Genomic DNA, 16,386 nt, shown 5'->3' on the forward strand with positions numbered 1-16,386 from the left:
TAGGTCTTTTCCCTCTCTTGTGTTTCCTGCCTAGAGAAGTTCCTTTAGCATTTGTTGTAAAGCTGGTTTTGTGGTTCTGAATTCTCATAACGTTTGCTTGTCTGTAAAGGTGTTAATTTCTCAGTCGAATGTGAATGAGATCCTTGCTGGGTAGAATAATCTCAGTTGTAGGTTTTTCCCTTTCATCATTTTAAATATGTCCTCCCACTCCCTTCTGGCTTGCAGAGTTTCTGCTGAAAGATCAGCTGTTAACCTTATGGGGATTCCCTTGTATGTTATGTGTTGCTTTTCCCTTGCTGCTTTTAATATTTTTTCTTTGTATTTAATTTTTGACAGTTTGATATATATGTGTCTTGGCGTGTTCCTCCTTAAATTTATCCTGTATGGGACTCTCTGTGCTTCCTGGACTTGATTAACTATTTCCATTCCCATCTTAGGGAATTTTTCCAGTATAATCTCTTCAAATATTTTCTCAGTCCTTTTGTTTTTCTCTTCTTCTTCTGGGACCCATGTAATTCGAATATTGGTGCGTTTAATGTTGTCCCAAAGGTCTCTGAGACTGTCCTCAATTCTTTTCATTCTTTTTTCTTTATTCTGCTCTGCATTAGTTATTTCCACTATTTTATCTTCCAGGTCACTTATCCGTTCTTCTGCCTCAGTTATTCTGCTGTTGATTCCTTCCTGAGAATTTTTAATTTCATTTATTTTGTTACTCATCATTGTTTGTTTGCTCTTTAGTTCTTCTAGGTCCTTGTTAAACGTTTCTTGTATTTTCTCCATTCTATTTCCAAGATTTTGGATAATCTTTACTATCATTACTCTGAATTCTTTTTCAGGTAGGCTGCCTGTTTCCTCTTCATTTTTTTGGACTGGTTGGTTTTTACTTTGCTCCTTCATCTGCTGCGTATTTCTTTCTCATTTTACTTAACTTACTGTGTTTGGGGTCTCCTTTTCACAGGCTGCATGTTGATAATTCCTGTTGTTTTTGGTGTCTGCCCCCAGTGGGTAAGGTTGGTTCAGTGGGTTGTGTAGGTTTCCTGGTGGAGGGGAGTAGTGCCTGTGTTCTAGTGGATGAGGCTGGATCTTGTCTTTCTGGTGGGCAAGACCACGTCCCTTGGTGTGTTTTTGGGTATCTGAACTTATTATGACTTTAGGCAGCTTCTCTGCTAATGGATGGTGTTGTGTTCCTTTCTTGCTAGTTGTTTGGCATGGGGTGTCCAGCACTGGAGCTTGCTGGTCCTTGAGTGGAGTTGGGTCTTCACATTGAGACGGAAATCTCTTGGAGAGCTCTTGCCGATTGATATTACAAGGGGCCGGGAGGTCTCTGGTGGTCCAGTGTCCTGAACTTGGCTCTCCCACCTCAGAGACTCAGGCCTGACACCCGGCCGGAGCACCAAGGCCCTGTCAGCCACATGTACCTGGCATGTACCTGTGGCAGGTACATGTACCTGTGGCAGGATGGTTGTCCTGATTTCCACTACACACACCTAGACTGATGGTGAGCCCACCTCCTTCAGAGCAAAGTGCTGACCAATGGCACAGACCCCCAGGGGGATGTGCCAGGAGGTCAGGCTGAGTCAGTCCATTGATCTGCATATATCTGGAAACTGGGTGGCTAGTGTTGGAACATCTCCTGCAGAGGCAGGGGGCAGCTGTGGCTCACCATGTGGACAAAGAACCGGCAGCAGAAATTCTGAGAAGTACTCTTTGGCGTGAGCCCTCCCAAGGTCCACCATTAGCCCCACCAAAGAGCTTGGCAGGTGGATTCTTAGCCACTGTGCCACCAAGGAAGCCCTCCAGATCCTTTTGAATCCCAGGTTTTTTTTTTATAACCATCAAGAATGCTTCAAGGCCTTCCTTCTTATAGCTTCACCTTTTGCTACCAATAGAAGGTCCTTGGTATGAAATGTCTGAAAGGCGATTGTAACCTTTTTCCCTATTGGCCACGTTAAAAATTTTTTTTCTCAGACATTGATCTTTTCTTGTAGAGATTTGAGAGTAGCAAGTTATGTGGCCATCACACATGCCCCAAGACAGGAAGACTGTCTCATAAATATTATATCAAGCCAGTTCCTGACAGAGCGTGTTATACTGATTGTTGTCACTCATACTGATGAATTTGAAACTCTTAATCAGAAAATAGGCCAACACATTATCATGTCCTGCTGGTATACACATTGAGTTTGAAGCAAGTGGTTATTAGTGTTAACAGAAAGCATTCTATTAAGCCACCGCCTTACAGTCAGGAAGAGGTAATGCTCAAAGAAGTTAGCATCTATATTGAGAATATAAACAAAAAAAATTTCTAGAACAATGAAAACATTCTTGAGTTAAATTTTAATATGCCTTGATTTAAGGCATAGAAAAGTCATTCTTAAAAATGCCAATGCTAGTGAAATTATACAACTTAAAGCCTTGAATTGTGCCAGCAACTCATACAACTGAAAACCTCATGATAAAAAAGTCAAAATGAATGAGATATCACCAGTTGACCAGGACAGTGAAGAATTTGTGGAAACTGTAAAGTAAATGACTGTGAATTCCAGTTAAGTAACCCATACCCCCACAGGAGACGAAAAGAGGGAAAATTTTTTCGAGATTTTCTGGTAGAAATCTGAAATACATTAAAGATCAGAGCAACAGAGGCTGGTGAAAGGAGTAAGCTGTCAGTAGTAATTAAGTGTCTGCCCTTTAGAGGAGCTTATTCCTCTTTTCAGAAATGCTGGTCCAGGCATTTGGGATGTGGACACTGGTCTGAGAAGCAAAGTAGTGAATAACTACCCCAGATATGTATGGCCATCAGTAGGGAGAGGGAACTTCTGCATTCAAAATGCAAAGTGCATACCTACAATTAGAGGAAAACCCTACCTGATTATAGATCCCCTTTTTCCACTTTCCTACACAACCAAGGAAGCCAGGACATTGCAACCAGATTCAAGAAAAGGATTCTAGCTACCAGTATTCTTGAGTCTGGACTCATTAATATATATGTACTGGCAACCAAGAAACATTGAAACTTGAAAAAAATCAATATCATGAAAAAGAAGCGCAAGGCCAACATACTGATGATTTTTTTTTTTAAATTTTAGGTATCTTTTATTTATTTACTATTTTTGGCTGAGTTGGGTGTTCGTTGCTGCGTGCAGGCTTTCTCTAGTTGCAGCGAGCAGGGCCTACTCTTCATTGCGGTGCATGGGCTTCTCGTTGTGGAGCACAGGCTCTAGGCGCACAGGCTTGAGTAGTTGTGTCACGCAGACTAAGTAGTTGTGGCTCGCTGCTCTAGAACGTAGGCTCAGTAGTTGTGGTGCGTGGGCTTAGTTGCTCTGTGGCATGTGGGATCTTCCTAGACCAGGGCTTGAACCCGTGTCCCCTGCATTGGCAGGCAGATTCTTAACTACTGCGCCACCAGGGAAGCCCCTGATGAAAATTTTTGATTAATGCCCCCAAATATAAGAAGAAGCAATTATGAAAGAGGAAGAGACTTCTTAGAAATTAAAAACATGAATTCCAAAATGTAGGTGAGAGGTGGATTATTAAATGACATGAATAGACATAACCAAAGATTGGGAATTTTGCAGGAAGTAGTGCAAAAGAGGAAAGAAATGAAAAGTATGAGAGAGAGGGCTTCCCTGGTGGTGCAGTGGTTGGGAGTCCACCTGCCGATGCAGGGGACAGAGGTTTGTGCCCCGGTCCGGGAGGATCCCGCATGCCCTGCATGCCACAGAGTGGCTAGGCCTGTGGGCCATGGCCGCTGAGCCTGCGCGTCCGGAGCCTGTGCTCTGCGACGGGAGGGGCCCCAGCAGTGAGAGGCCCGTGTACCGCAAAAAAAAAAAAAAAAAAAAAAGTATGAGAGAGAAATTAAGAGACAAGGAGTACAGATTAAGAAAGTTTATTATATTATCTAGTAGAAACTCTGTAAAGAAAACAGAGAGAATGGAGGAGAGGAACTAATCAAAGGAAAGGCAATTAAAATGTTTACTACCTATGTACCCTATATGCAGGGTATTACTTGAGGGTGTTTTCTAGCAAAATGAAAACTGCATGCAATAAAAGGAAAATAAGGAATATAAGAAATATTGGTGAGCAAATAAATCTGAAAAAAATTAGAACTAAGCCTAAATAATATGGCTGTGAAGCTTAAGGCAGATGTCTGAAAATTATTTTTGGTGATCTTGGTGATGGAGAAAATATAAGTTAGAAAATAAAACTCTGCAGGAAGCACAGCTTAAAAAAAAAAGAAAATGTCATCAGGAAAGCACAGGGAAGCAGATGCCAACATCTGTAATCTCAATAAATGTAAAGAGACTAACATGCTTTATTAAAAAAGCAGATTGTCATTTAGGGTTGAAATAAAGAAATTAAAATGTTTACAAACACACCTTAATCAAAAATTTAACACAGGAAGTAAACAAACTGGATAAATGCTGGATGTAGTTAACAAAGGCTTACAAAAAGCTGAAAGGACAATATCATATAAGATAAACCAGAATTGAGGACCAAAAGCATTAAGAGGGACAGAGAGGATATGTATAGAAGGTATAATCCACCAAAAATATTATTGTGAACTTTTTTATACCTATTCTACAGACATATTTAAGTATATCAGGCATAAAAGCAAGTTTATTCAGTATAGTTTTTTTTTAATTTTTGGTGAAATAACAGAATTTACCATTTTAACTATTATTAAGTGTACTCTTCATTGGCATTAAGTACATTCACATGGATGTGCAGCTGTCACTGCCATTGATCTCCAGAACTTTTTCAAAGTTTTCCTACATTGAAACTCTGTACCCACTAAATAATAACTCCATTTCAGCATAGGCTTAATAGCCTATTTTTTTGAAACTATCAGTTTTTCTGTTTTCTGCTGTTAATTTTCATTTTTGACACCAGGTTGTGCACTACTTGTGCCTGTCACTGTTGGAATGATGTTACTTATGGTCTAGGGATATTTTCCTAGGATGTGTGGTTTAGAAAGTTTGAATAGGCCTGGCTGCAAACGTTTGTCCATCTTCTTCCTTAAGCAGAGATGCTAATCAATATTATCTACTCTGGCTTTGACAAAAAACATTGGGAAACTGTGGGGTGTTGTGTGTCTACGCGTGTGTACGTAGTTTTCCTGAGGCATTTCAGAAGCCAGAATGTGAGATTTGAAATGCAGTGGAAATGAAGTATAGAATTCAAGAGATCAAATGAGGCAGAGCTTTAAATAGATCATCAAAATTTTCATAGAAGTTAAGAATAATGGTAGAATTAGGAATGAGGAAGAAAAGCAACTCACGTGCCAAATGTGCTAAGATATCAGTAGATAATCAGTAGGTCTACCAAGGTGACTTTCACACATTTTCAGGCCACTCCTCATGATACAAAAACCATTTTCTCTCACAAATACAAGAACATATAACTGAAATATGAAATAGTACTTAACATTCTGTGTGCTATACACTCATTTTTAGAATAGGTATAAAAAAGTTCACAATTATATTTTTGGTGGATTATATCTTCTATACATATCCTCTCCGTTTCATTTCTTTGAAACTTTGGTCTCAATACATTAAATTATTTTAACAGCCAGTGAACGGGTTGCAATGTAAAGTTTGAAAGTGGTTTAGCTGGTTGTCATGAGACTCAGAGGTGGTAGAACTTTTATGCAAGGGTAGAGAAGTTAATTGTAAGTAGCAGAAACCAGAACATGGCCAACACTTCTACTTACCTTTTCTAAAGAACTTTACTAAAGTAATTAATATTCTTCACAGTTCAATGACTGGCAGATGGTAAAGCGTTCCATCTGAAATGTTTGTTGAGGAACTTGAGAGTGTTGTTTATTGTGGGAACATGGGTTCCAAAGAAAATTGTCAAGAGTAATGAGCAGCAAAAAGTGGAGGTGAGGTGAGATGGGGAATTTGTTAAGTGGAAATGAGAGTGGAAAAACAGAGAGATGGAGTAACGTACATTTTGACCTTAACCAAATAACAGAGATAAAAAGTAAGTAAGGCTGGTACCAAAGTGTCAAATGGAATTCTGAGAGAAAGTAATTCATTTTCTTAAAAAAAAAAAATCGTTATAGAGAAAGACAAATAAAGAATAATGAAAAGTACCCTAAATCCAGCTTATAACTTCAGGAAAATTGTTAACTAGTTGTACTCTCAGTTTCTTCATCAATATATGATTTCATTGAACTAGGAGATTCTTAACCTTACTACTGTTTTTAAATGATTAAGTCTATATATTGCATCCCCATTATCAACAGTGGAATGCAAATGTGTTTGTATGTATGTATGTATGTATATATATATATACATAGTTTTCTGAGTGGCTCTTGGAAACATTGTGACCAAGCAGTTTTAATTATGAAGAAAATGGCTTAACAACTCAATATATTATTACTAGTTTCTTCATTAAATGTTTTTCAATCACATTTGATTTGTTATTTTTAGTTACACGAACATGCTGCCTACTTGGTGGACAGTTTGTGGGAGAGCTCTCAAGAACTATTGAAAGACTGGGAATGTATGACAGAATTGTTATTAGAAGAACCTGTTCAAGGAGAGGAAGGTATAGTATTTCGATAAGTTGATTTACATATTGTTTTGGGTTTGCATTAATTATCATACCACCCTGTATAGATCACTTCTTACAAATGAGTATATGCAAGCGTACTGTGTGTTTTTTTTTGCAAAGAGAACAGTTTGTTTCCTATAACAAGCAAGGATGTCTCAATAGTGTATAACATCTTTCTGTATTAGGACTACTACCATTCATGCCACACAAGTTTTTAAAATCCTGTAAATGTTATGTAGCATTCAAAAAAGTTTTCTTTATGCTGATTTGAGACACAAAGTACTGACACACTTAATGTAAAAAAAAAAAAAGGCACATGCAGAATCTTTTTGCTATGTATGTGTACTTAACCTTTCACATACAATGATTTAATTAGACCATAATCATCCCCTCTTTTGTTATATCTTTTTAAAAATTAAAATAAAGAAATCAAAAATAAAGTCACTTACCTAGCTATTCAAGAAATAGGGAGAAATAATTACTATATTGATAATTTCTGAAGTATGCATCTTACATTACACTTTGTGTAATAACATGAACAGCAAAATGGATACTTAATAAAGCATTTATATTCTAAAAGATTATATGAATATTAGCTCCTTAAAACTAGCAATGCTTTTTCCTCTGTATAGCTTGTTTTTCAATCTAGCCCACAACAGTAGTTTAAAGAACTACTATTTAATCCATACAGAGTCCTAAAATGTAGATGATACCTTGATGTAAGTGAGGCTTGTAATGAACTAAACATGGACTTTAGAATCAAAAGAAACAGATTCAGATTTCTAACTCTGTCCTTTGTGACTTATGTCCTCATTTTTTCTGCTCCTTAGCTTCCTTTTCTTTATAATATAAGGATTCTTTTTCTTATTTACCTTATATAGTTGTTGTGAGGATTAAATAAAATAGTATACTATTGATTCCCTATTCTGTTTCCCCTGCTTTTCTATGTAGTTCAACCCTCTGGGATATAAGAGCGGAATGAGCCATCACCTGCAATAGATTACCTAAACAGTTTAATGACCATCCCCCAGTGTTCTTTCCAAGCAGTGATGCTAATTGGTATTATCTGCTCTGGCTTTGACCAAATTCAGTGAGAGAAACAATAGCTATGCATCGTACCCAAATACACTCCAGTAAACTGGCTGAAATTGCTGCTTTTAAATTCAAGATATTTGCCTCACAACCTCATTCTTTTTTTTTTCCCCCTCATTCTTAATCTGTAACACAAATCCTTCCCCAAAATTTCCCAGACCTTCTTTCAAGGTAGAATTTATTATAGTATATTTGACCCCACCTCTGATTATTATCTACTATATTTGCATGTGTTTTTTTCCCTCCATATCTTTGGTAAGAAGACAGGTCTATTATTAAGTTGACAGGACCTTCTGCTCACTAGGTCAAACTCTCACCTGTACTCTGGATTCCTTTCACTTTTGAAGTGATCAGAGGAACATGAACATACATTCTACATTGTCTTTATTTTGCTCATACATGTTCCTGCTAAGTTCCCTGACCTCATAAATCTATTTCTAACTAATCTTAATATTTTATCTAGTAAAATCAATTTCCTTTCTAATCACTACAGCCCAGTCAACACTTGAGCAAAACGCTTGGCATAGTATTTAATAGTACATTTCATCCATTTTCCTTCCTTGCTTGTGGCCATAGAATCAGCAAATTATCAGAGTAGGCTAGAGCTTCTTATTTATGATCCCAGGCCATTTTTCTTTTTGTCAAGTATGCTCTATAAGGTTATATCCAAGGAGAAGGGAAGCAGGGGACATAATAAATTACGGGAAGAAGAGCCAAGGTGCTATGATTTGGTATTGTTAACTTTTTACTCTCATTTAAATAAGATGTGTCAGTCAGAAAATAGTAATTACTCTGTCAGTCATCAAGGTGTTCTAGATGGATCTACCTTCCTTCTTTTTTTTTTTTTGCCGTACGCGAGCCTCTCACTGTTGTGGCCTTGCCCATTGCGGAGCACAGGCTCCGGACGCGCAGGCTCAGCAGCCATGGCTCACGGGCCCAGCCACTCCGTGGCATGTGGGATCTTCCCGGACCGGGGCACGAACCCGTGTCCCCTGCATTGGCAGGCGGACTCTCAACCACTGCGCCACCAGGGAAGCCCTGGATCTACCTTCTTAAAATAACTATGTATTATTAGGTTTTCTTTGTGATTTAAGTTTAGTTGACATTGGGTTTAACTTTCAGTCAAGAGATTGGTTAGGTTTGGTTTTGTTTGGTTTGGCTTGGTTTGGTTGGTTTGATTTTAGCTAGAAAAGTGAGTTGTAAAATGGGGAAAAAATTTTAAGTCAACCACAGTTTTAGGGTATGATTGAATCTGGGAAGGCAAGGCTGGAGAATTTATGTGTAACAAGTCCAGGACCGTTTTGAAATCATGATTCAACTTTTTTTCATACATTTGTCCATATGTTTGCTGTGCCACATATAAGCTCTGGTATGGAATGGTATCCAAATCAATATTCTGAGCTACTATTTTGCTATATTTTATGATAACAAAATGCCATTAGTGATTTACTTATTTCCTTAAGACTAATTAGAAATTTAGTTATACTTTACATAAGTGAAGTGTGATAGATATTCCAGTGGATGAAAGTCTAGTTAGCAGTTGCAAATATAGGACTAAAATTTGGGAAAACAGACACATTGTCAAAGACTACCAATAGCAATTTAAATTACAACTGCTATATATCAGAACAAAACTATCACTCGAAAAGATACATGCACCCCTGTGTTCACAGCAGCACTATTTACAGTAGCCAAGACATGGAAACAACCTAAATGTCCATCAACAGATGAATGGATAAAAAAGATGTGGTACATATATACAGTGTACCACTCAGCCATAAAAAAGAATGACTTAATTCCATTCGCAGCTACATGGATGGACCTAAAGATTATTATACTAAGTGAAGTAAGTCAGAAAGAGAAAAACAAATACCATATGATATTATATGTGGAATCTAAAATATGACACACATGAACTAATCTACAAAACAGAAGTGGAGTCACAGACACAGAGAATAGACTTGTGGTTGCTGGTCGGGGGAGGGGGTTGGATTGGGAGTTTGGGACTAGCAGATGCAAACTATTATATATTAGAATGGATAAACAACAAGGTCCCATTGTGTAGCACAGGGAACTATATTCAATATCCTGTAATAAACCATGATGGAAAAGAAAAATAATAATAAATCACAGCTGCTGTAAGACTGCCTTGCAGTGTTTTTAAGGGACAGGGTTTTTTGGGGGTGTATGTGTATTCTGCAGCAAAATCAAATTGCTGGATAAATTTTTAGTGTAATGTGAAGGTCTGGGTAACAAATAATCAGGCAAAAACAGGGCCGTAACTGAGTCATTTAACTTCTCTGGGTCTTAGCTTCTTCATTTATAAAGAAGGCTCTTTGATTAGATAAACTTATGTGATCATTTCTTTTTTTTTTTAAACAGTTTTTGAAACATTTGATAGCTTGCAATGAAAGCTAATGATTTCTTTTTTGTTAAATATATTTATTTTTATTTATTTATCTTTGGCTGTGTTGGGTTTTCGTTTCTGCGCATGGGCTTTCTCTAGTTGCGGCGAGCGGGGGCTACTCATCATTGCAGTGCACAGGCTTCTCATTGCGGTGGCTTCTCTTTGTTGCGAAGCACGGGCTCTAGGCACGTGGGCTTTGGGAGTTGTGGCACGCGGGCTCTAGAATGCAGGCTCAGTAGTTGTGGCACATGGGCTTAGTTGCTGTGCGGCGTGTGGGATCTTCCCGGACCAGGGTTCGAACCCGTGTCCCCTGCATTGGCAGGCAGATTCTTAACCACTGTGCCACCAGGGAAGCCCTGTGATCATTTCTAATGCTAGAATTCTGTGATCCAGTTGATGGGTGAAGTAATGTATATAAGTGGAATTCTTCAAGTAGGGAATCATTAATTCACTCATAATTTTAAAATATTTATTGACCACCTTCTATGTGCTGTTATACTAAGCACTGAGGGTGCAGTCTTAAACAAGGTCAGCTCACTGCCCATATGGAACTTACATTCAAGTGACGAAGGCAGACCAAAACTAAGTGGTCAGAATAATTTCAAAAGTTAATAAGTATCTGTGACGGATAATAACAGTAAGAAGGGGTCCATCTTTAGATTGAATCCCAAAAGGAAGATCTCTCTAAGGAGGCCACCTGTGAGCCAAGAATCTAAAGGATATGGGGGCTAGCCAGGGGAAGTGTCAAAAAAAGAGCTGCCTAGATAGAGGAAATAGCAATTGCAGAGTATCTGAAGCATGAATGATATTGTTATATTCCAGGAGCTGCAGTAGCTTGAGCACAGTGGGCCAGTGGCACTAGATGAGATAGAGGCAGAGGCCTGATGATGTAGAACATTTAAGTCCATAATCATAAGTGGATTTATTTAGTTCATTCTAAGTGTAATAGGGAGCCACTGAAGGATTTTAAACAGGGGAGGGATGTGATCAAATTCGTATTAAAAAAAATGCTTTTTGTCAACATGGTTTGGAGTGGTTTCTATGGGATATGATAAAAATGTAAAAGATAAAAATAGATTATAGAAAGAAAAAGCCCATGGTGAGTTTTAAAGATTGTGGATAGGAAGGGGACAAAAGCAGGAAGAGCAAGAAAGAGTGAGAGCAAGCTATATAAAAAGGATAGTAAGAGTTCATTGTACACTATAGAAGGCCCAGTAAAGAGGGTGTTCAAGAGAGCTATGGTTAATAATATCACGTATTGCAGAGGAGAAAAAGGACTATGCAAAGACCATCAGCTTTAAGTGAAGATTTAGGTTGTTGGTGACTTTTTAGTGTTTCTTTTCAGTGATATTAAGGAGAAAATCCAGAGTTCAGGGTGATAAGACTGAAATCAATAATGAGAAAATGGGGATGATGTGTAAAGAGGTTTCTGCAGACTTAGAAAGTTGTGTAGGTATTTGGTAATTCATAGTGCGAACAGCCACCCTTTCCTTTCTATCATTGTGGCTGTTTGGCTCTTGTGTGTGGCTTAAAGCTTGCTTTGTTTTCAATTTTATTATTTGATTTTGCTGTTTTATCCCCAAAGAGATTTCAGTTAAATTTCAAATGTTTTGAGTTTACCATATCTGAATGGATGGTTTCAAATTATAAACTAATAAAATTGATGGCATTGGACACTGTATAAGGTTGAGTTTTTCTTCAACACTAATGTATGGATTTTAGTATATAATAGTGGAATGTTTCTATACTAGGTAAGTTTTTCTCTCCTCACTTTCCATAGAACTAGATTTTTTTCATAAATAATAGAAAATGCATTTAGTTCATAGACAATCTTGTCATTCCTCTATCCCCAGCCAAATTGAAAAAAATATGAAATTCTAGAATCATAAAATAGAAACTTGATTGTTTTATTGGATCAGGGAGTATAAATGGAAAGCTGAAGCTGTTTCTTGTGGTTTTCCTAAGACAAGCTAAAGTTCATGTGCTTTTTCTATCACAATTAAAATGTGAAACAAAAAATGATTGAATTAAGATGTACATATATATTCCTGCTTAGGATGATTTTGGTACAGAATAAGGGATAAGATGTTATGCCTTTGTTTGCCTTTTCATTGCTGTTGTCCCAGTTTATTTTGAAATAATCAGTACAAACTTCTCAATTTCTAAAGCTTAATATTTTTTTCTTTTAATTTATGCCTAGTTCTATAATCCCCACATCTATTGGTCTTTTTTTTTAAATTGGTCTTTAACATAAATAAGTATACAGAGAAAACAGAGAGGAAGGAGAGAGGGAGACAGAAAGATAAAATTAAACTATTCAAATTAGTCTCAAAAATGTATCTTTAAAAATACATAGGAATGAATTCAACAAGAAAAGTACAGAATCAGTGTGAATAAAATCATAATGTTTCATTAAATAATGTCAAATAAGATATCATAAATGAAGAGCTATATCATGTTCCTGGCTGAAAAGATTATTAAAATGTCAGTTCTTCCCAGTGTAATGTATAATTTTCTTAAAAATACCAGTTCAAATTCCAGTAGGTTTGAGAGAGTTCTGGGAGGTGAGAGAAGGAACTAAGCAAAATGATTTTAAAGTTTATATAGACTGGGACTTCCCTGGTGGCACAGTGGTTAAGAATCCGCCTGCCAATGCAGGTGACACGGATTTGAGCCCCGGTCCAGGAAGATCCCACATGCCGTGGAGCAACTAAGTCCGTGCACCACAACTACTAAGCCTGCTCTCTAGAGCCCGTGAGCCACAACTACTGAGCCTGCGTGCCACAGCTACTGAAGCCTGTGTGCCCAGAGCCCATGCTCTGCAACGAGAAGCCCACACACCTCAACTAAGAGTAGCCCCCGCTTGCTGCAACTAGAGAAAGCCTGTGTGCAGCAACGAAGACCTAACGCAGCCAAAAAGAAAATAAATAAATTTATTTTTAAAAAAAGAGTATTACATAGACTGAGTGAAGTAAGTCAGACAGAGAAAGACAAATATCATATGATATTGCTTATATGTGGAATCTAAAAGAAAGGGTACAAATGAACTTATCTACAAAACAGAAAAAGAGTCACAGACATAGAAAACAAACTTATGGTTACCAGTGGGGTGGGTGGGGGAGGGATAAATTGGAAGATTGGGATTGACATATACACTCTACTATATATAAAATAGATAACTAACAAGGACCTACTATATAGCACAGGGAACTCTACTCAGTACTCTGTAATGGCCTATATGGGAAAAGAATCTGAAAAAGAGTGCATATATGTATATGTATAACAGATTCACTTTGCCGTACACCTGAACTAACACAACATTGCAAATCAACTATACTCTAATAAAATTAAAAAATAAAAGTTAATGTAGAATTTCAAGCTTATTTTAAAAAGGTGGTATAGCATAGTGCTTAAGAGCATAGACCTTGGAGTCAGACTACCTGGGTTCATATCTTGGCTCTACTACTGAGTGCTTTGAAAAGTTATTTAACCTCTCCGTGGCTCATTTTCCCAATCTTCAAAGTGTGAAGATATTAATTCCTAGCTCTTGGAATTGTTTTGAGGATAAAACAAATAAATACATATAAATCACTTATAACCGTGCCTTACACATAGAAAATATTTAATTGTTTGCTACTAGCTTTATAGAAATTTTTTAGGAAAAGGACTAGATAAGGGAAATTTGTTCAACTAAATATTCAAATTAGTTGAATTAAGTTACACATTAAGGTATATTATAACATTATAAAGCTGTTATAATCAAAACAGTGTGTCCTTGCAATAGAAAAATAGATTAGTGAAACTAAATAAAAAATCCAGAAATAGATCTAAGTATATATAAGCACCTAAAACATGTTTAAAGGTGACATTTCAAATAAACCAGGGAAAGCTGGTTTTATTTAATAATGGTAGAGGCATAATTGACTGCTCATCTGGTGGGAATAAACAGACCCATACTTGATACTATCGGCAGAAATAAATTTCAGACAGATTAAAGATGTAAAAGCAAGCAACAGATGGAGACAGAGAGAGAAGAAGATATATTTCTATAATCTCTAGGAGAAAGGAGATCTTTGAAAGCAATACAAGAAACCCAGAAGCCTTTTTTTTTAATCAGTATGAGATGATAGATGTTAACTAAACTTACTGGGATAATCATGTCACGATATATATAAGTTAAATCATTATGCTGTACAACTTAAACCTATATTGTATTGTATGTCAGTTATCTCTCAAAAAAACTGGAAAGAAAAGAGAAATCTGAAAGCCATAAAAAAATAAATACAGATATGACTTTGTAGAAGTTAATAATTTCTGACAAAAGATACCATGAAGAGTCTAAAAACAAAAGAACAAACTGGGAGAAAATATTTGCATCATTTAAGACAAAGTTAGGGACTTCCCTGGTGATGCAGTGGTTAAGAATCCACCTGCCAGTGCAGGAGACATTAGTTCAATCCCTGGTCCGTTAAGATCCCACATGCCACGGAGCAACTAAGCCCATGCACCACAACTACTGAGCCTGCGCTCTAGAGCCCATGCACCACAACTACTGAGCGTGCGCTCTAGAGCCCATGAGCCACAGCTACTGAGCCTGCATGCCACAACTATTGAGGCCCGTGCGCCTAGAGCCCGTGCTCCGCAACAAGAGAAGCCACTGCAATGAGAAGCCTGTGCACTGCAACGAAGAGTAGCCCCCACTTGCCGCAACTAGAGAAAGCCCACGCACAGCAACAAAGACCCAACGCAGTCAAAAATAAATAAATAAATAAATGTAAAAAAAGAAGAATCCAAGAAAGGTGAATAACAATAGAAAAATTAGCAGAGAATAAACATTAAAAATCTCCAAAAAATTTTAAACTAATAAACAAGAAAATACACTCCACTACTTAGTAGTTAGGCAGGAGCAAAATAACATACCATTTTCAATCATTGGATTGGCAAACATTAAAGGGACTTGTAACATCAAGTGCTGGCAGGGATATGAGGAACCAAACATTCTCATCATTGCATTTGGAGGTGTGGATTGCAGTAAGTAACCTTTTTGATTTGTCAGTACCAAGATTTTAACTTTTGAGTCATTGCTCCCTCTCTTGAAATATATTCTATAGAAATAAAAGTATCAGTTACATAAATACATGTGTACTTATGATATTTATTACTGCATTGTTTGTAAATGTGACAAAAATTTGGGGGAAATTTGCATGTTAATAGGAGAAGGCTGAATAAATTGTGGAACACAAATTATGTAATAACTTGTAATTATTTAACATAATTATTTGTACATGTCATGTGACTTGAAAGATATTCAAAATCTATTAATTTTTTGAAAAGATATAGCATGTTCTTTTTTTGCTAAAAGTAAAAGAAAGATATATGAGCTTTGAAGTGATACAGAAGGAAAATTTTGGCATTGCCTAATTCAGAAGTATATTACAAGAGACCAAGTATTAGAAGAAACCAGAGTTTATTGTCTTTTTTACTTTGTATATCTCTTTCTTGTTTGACTTACGACAAGCACATATTATTCTTAAAACAAGGAAAGGACAAAGAATAGAACTTTAGTCTTTAAGTAATAGACTACAGTTTTTTATAATTGTGCTCAGTTTTGATACATGGCTATTGTAAAACTACCTACTCATACTAATGTGTTTTGTTTCACTTTAGCAATGTCTGACCGTCAGGAGAGTGCTCTTATAGAGCTAATGGTTTGTACGATTCGTCAAGCTGCTGAGGCACATCCTCCAGTGGGAAGGGGTACCGGCAAGAGAGTAAGTTATATTAGAAATCTACAAAAAAAAAGAAAGCTTTTAATGTAATTAACTGTCTTAAATATTTGAATATTTTTTGTAAATGATATATGCTGTGGTAGTTCATCTTATATTCTGTCTACTCAGGTACCAAAATAGATTCTTTGCATCCATGCTTCTGTAGCACCTGTGCCTGCTTCTAGTCTAGTATCTTACGAATTTTCACATTCATATTTGTTAAAGGTACAGAAAGGCTCTGAAGGCAAACTGCCTAGTTTTGGAGGCTCTTCCACTTAACATCTATGTAATCTTTGGACAGTTGACTATTTTCTTTGCTAATTTCCTTACCTGTAGTATGGGGCTAATAATGCGGGTGTTATTGCTATTTAAGATGAATTGAGATAATCGTGATGGAAAGACTGGCTCTGGTAGTGTGAAAAGGTAGGCAATTCCTCTCTGCCAAAAAAAAAAAAAGTGTAAAACTGGAAAAACTATCAAAACCCATATCAGGGCTCTGGAAATTAGCCAGCGATAAAACAACAAATTGAGAAGCATTTATGGGCATATCTTGGAGAT

General features: G+C 36.9%; 1 protein-coding gene across 2 annotated transcripts in view; it reads left to right on the forward strand.

Annotated features, from left to right (window-relative positions):
- The window catches only part of STAG1 (STAG1 cohesin complex component), a gene marked incomplete at its 3' end in the record, with an annotated part of 421,944 nt that overhangs the window by 338,299 nt on the left and 67,259 nt on the right, over window positions 1–16,386 (forward strand). For both annotated transcript variants that reach the window (XM_082655685.1, XM_082655684.1), the window contains exons 15-16: window positions 6,438–6,555; window positions 15,728–15,831. In XM_082655685.1, coding sequence (XP_082511811.1) covers window positions 6,438–6,555; window positions 15,728–15,831 — 222 coding nt within the window. The remainder of the gene's footprint in view (window positions 1–6,437; window positions 6,556–15,727; window positions 15,832–16,386) is intronic.

This window comes from Grampus griseus (assembly GCF_964374135.1).
Source record: "Grampus griseus genome assembly, chromosome: 5".
In the NCBI taxonomy this organism is placed as follows: Eukaryota; Metazoa; Chordata; class Mammalia; order Artiodactyla; family Delphinidae; genus Grampus; species Grampus griseus.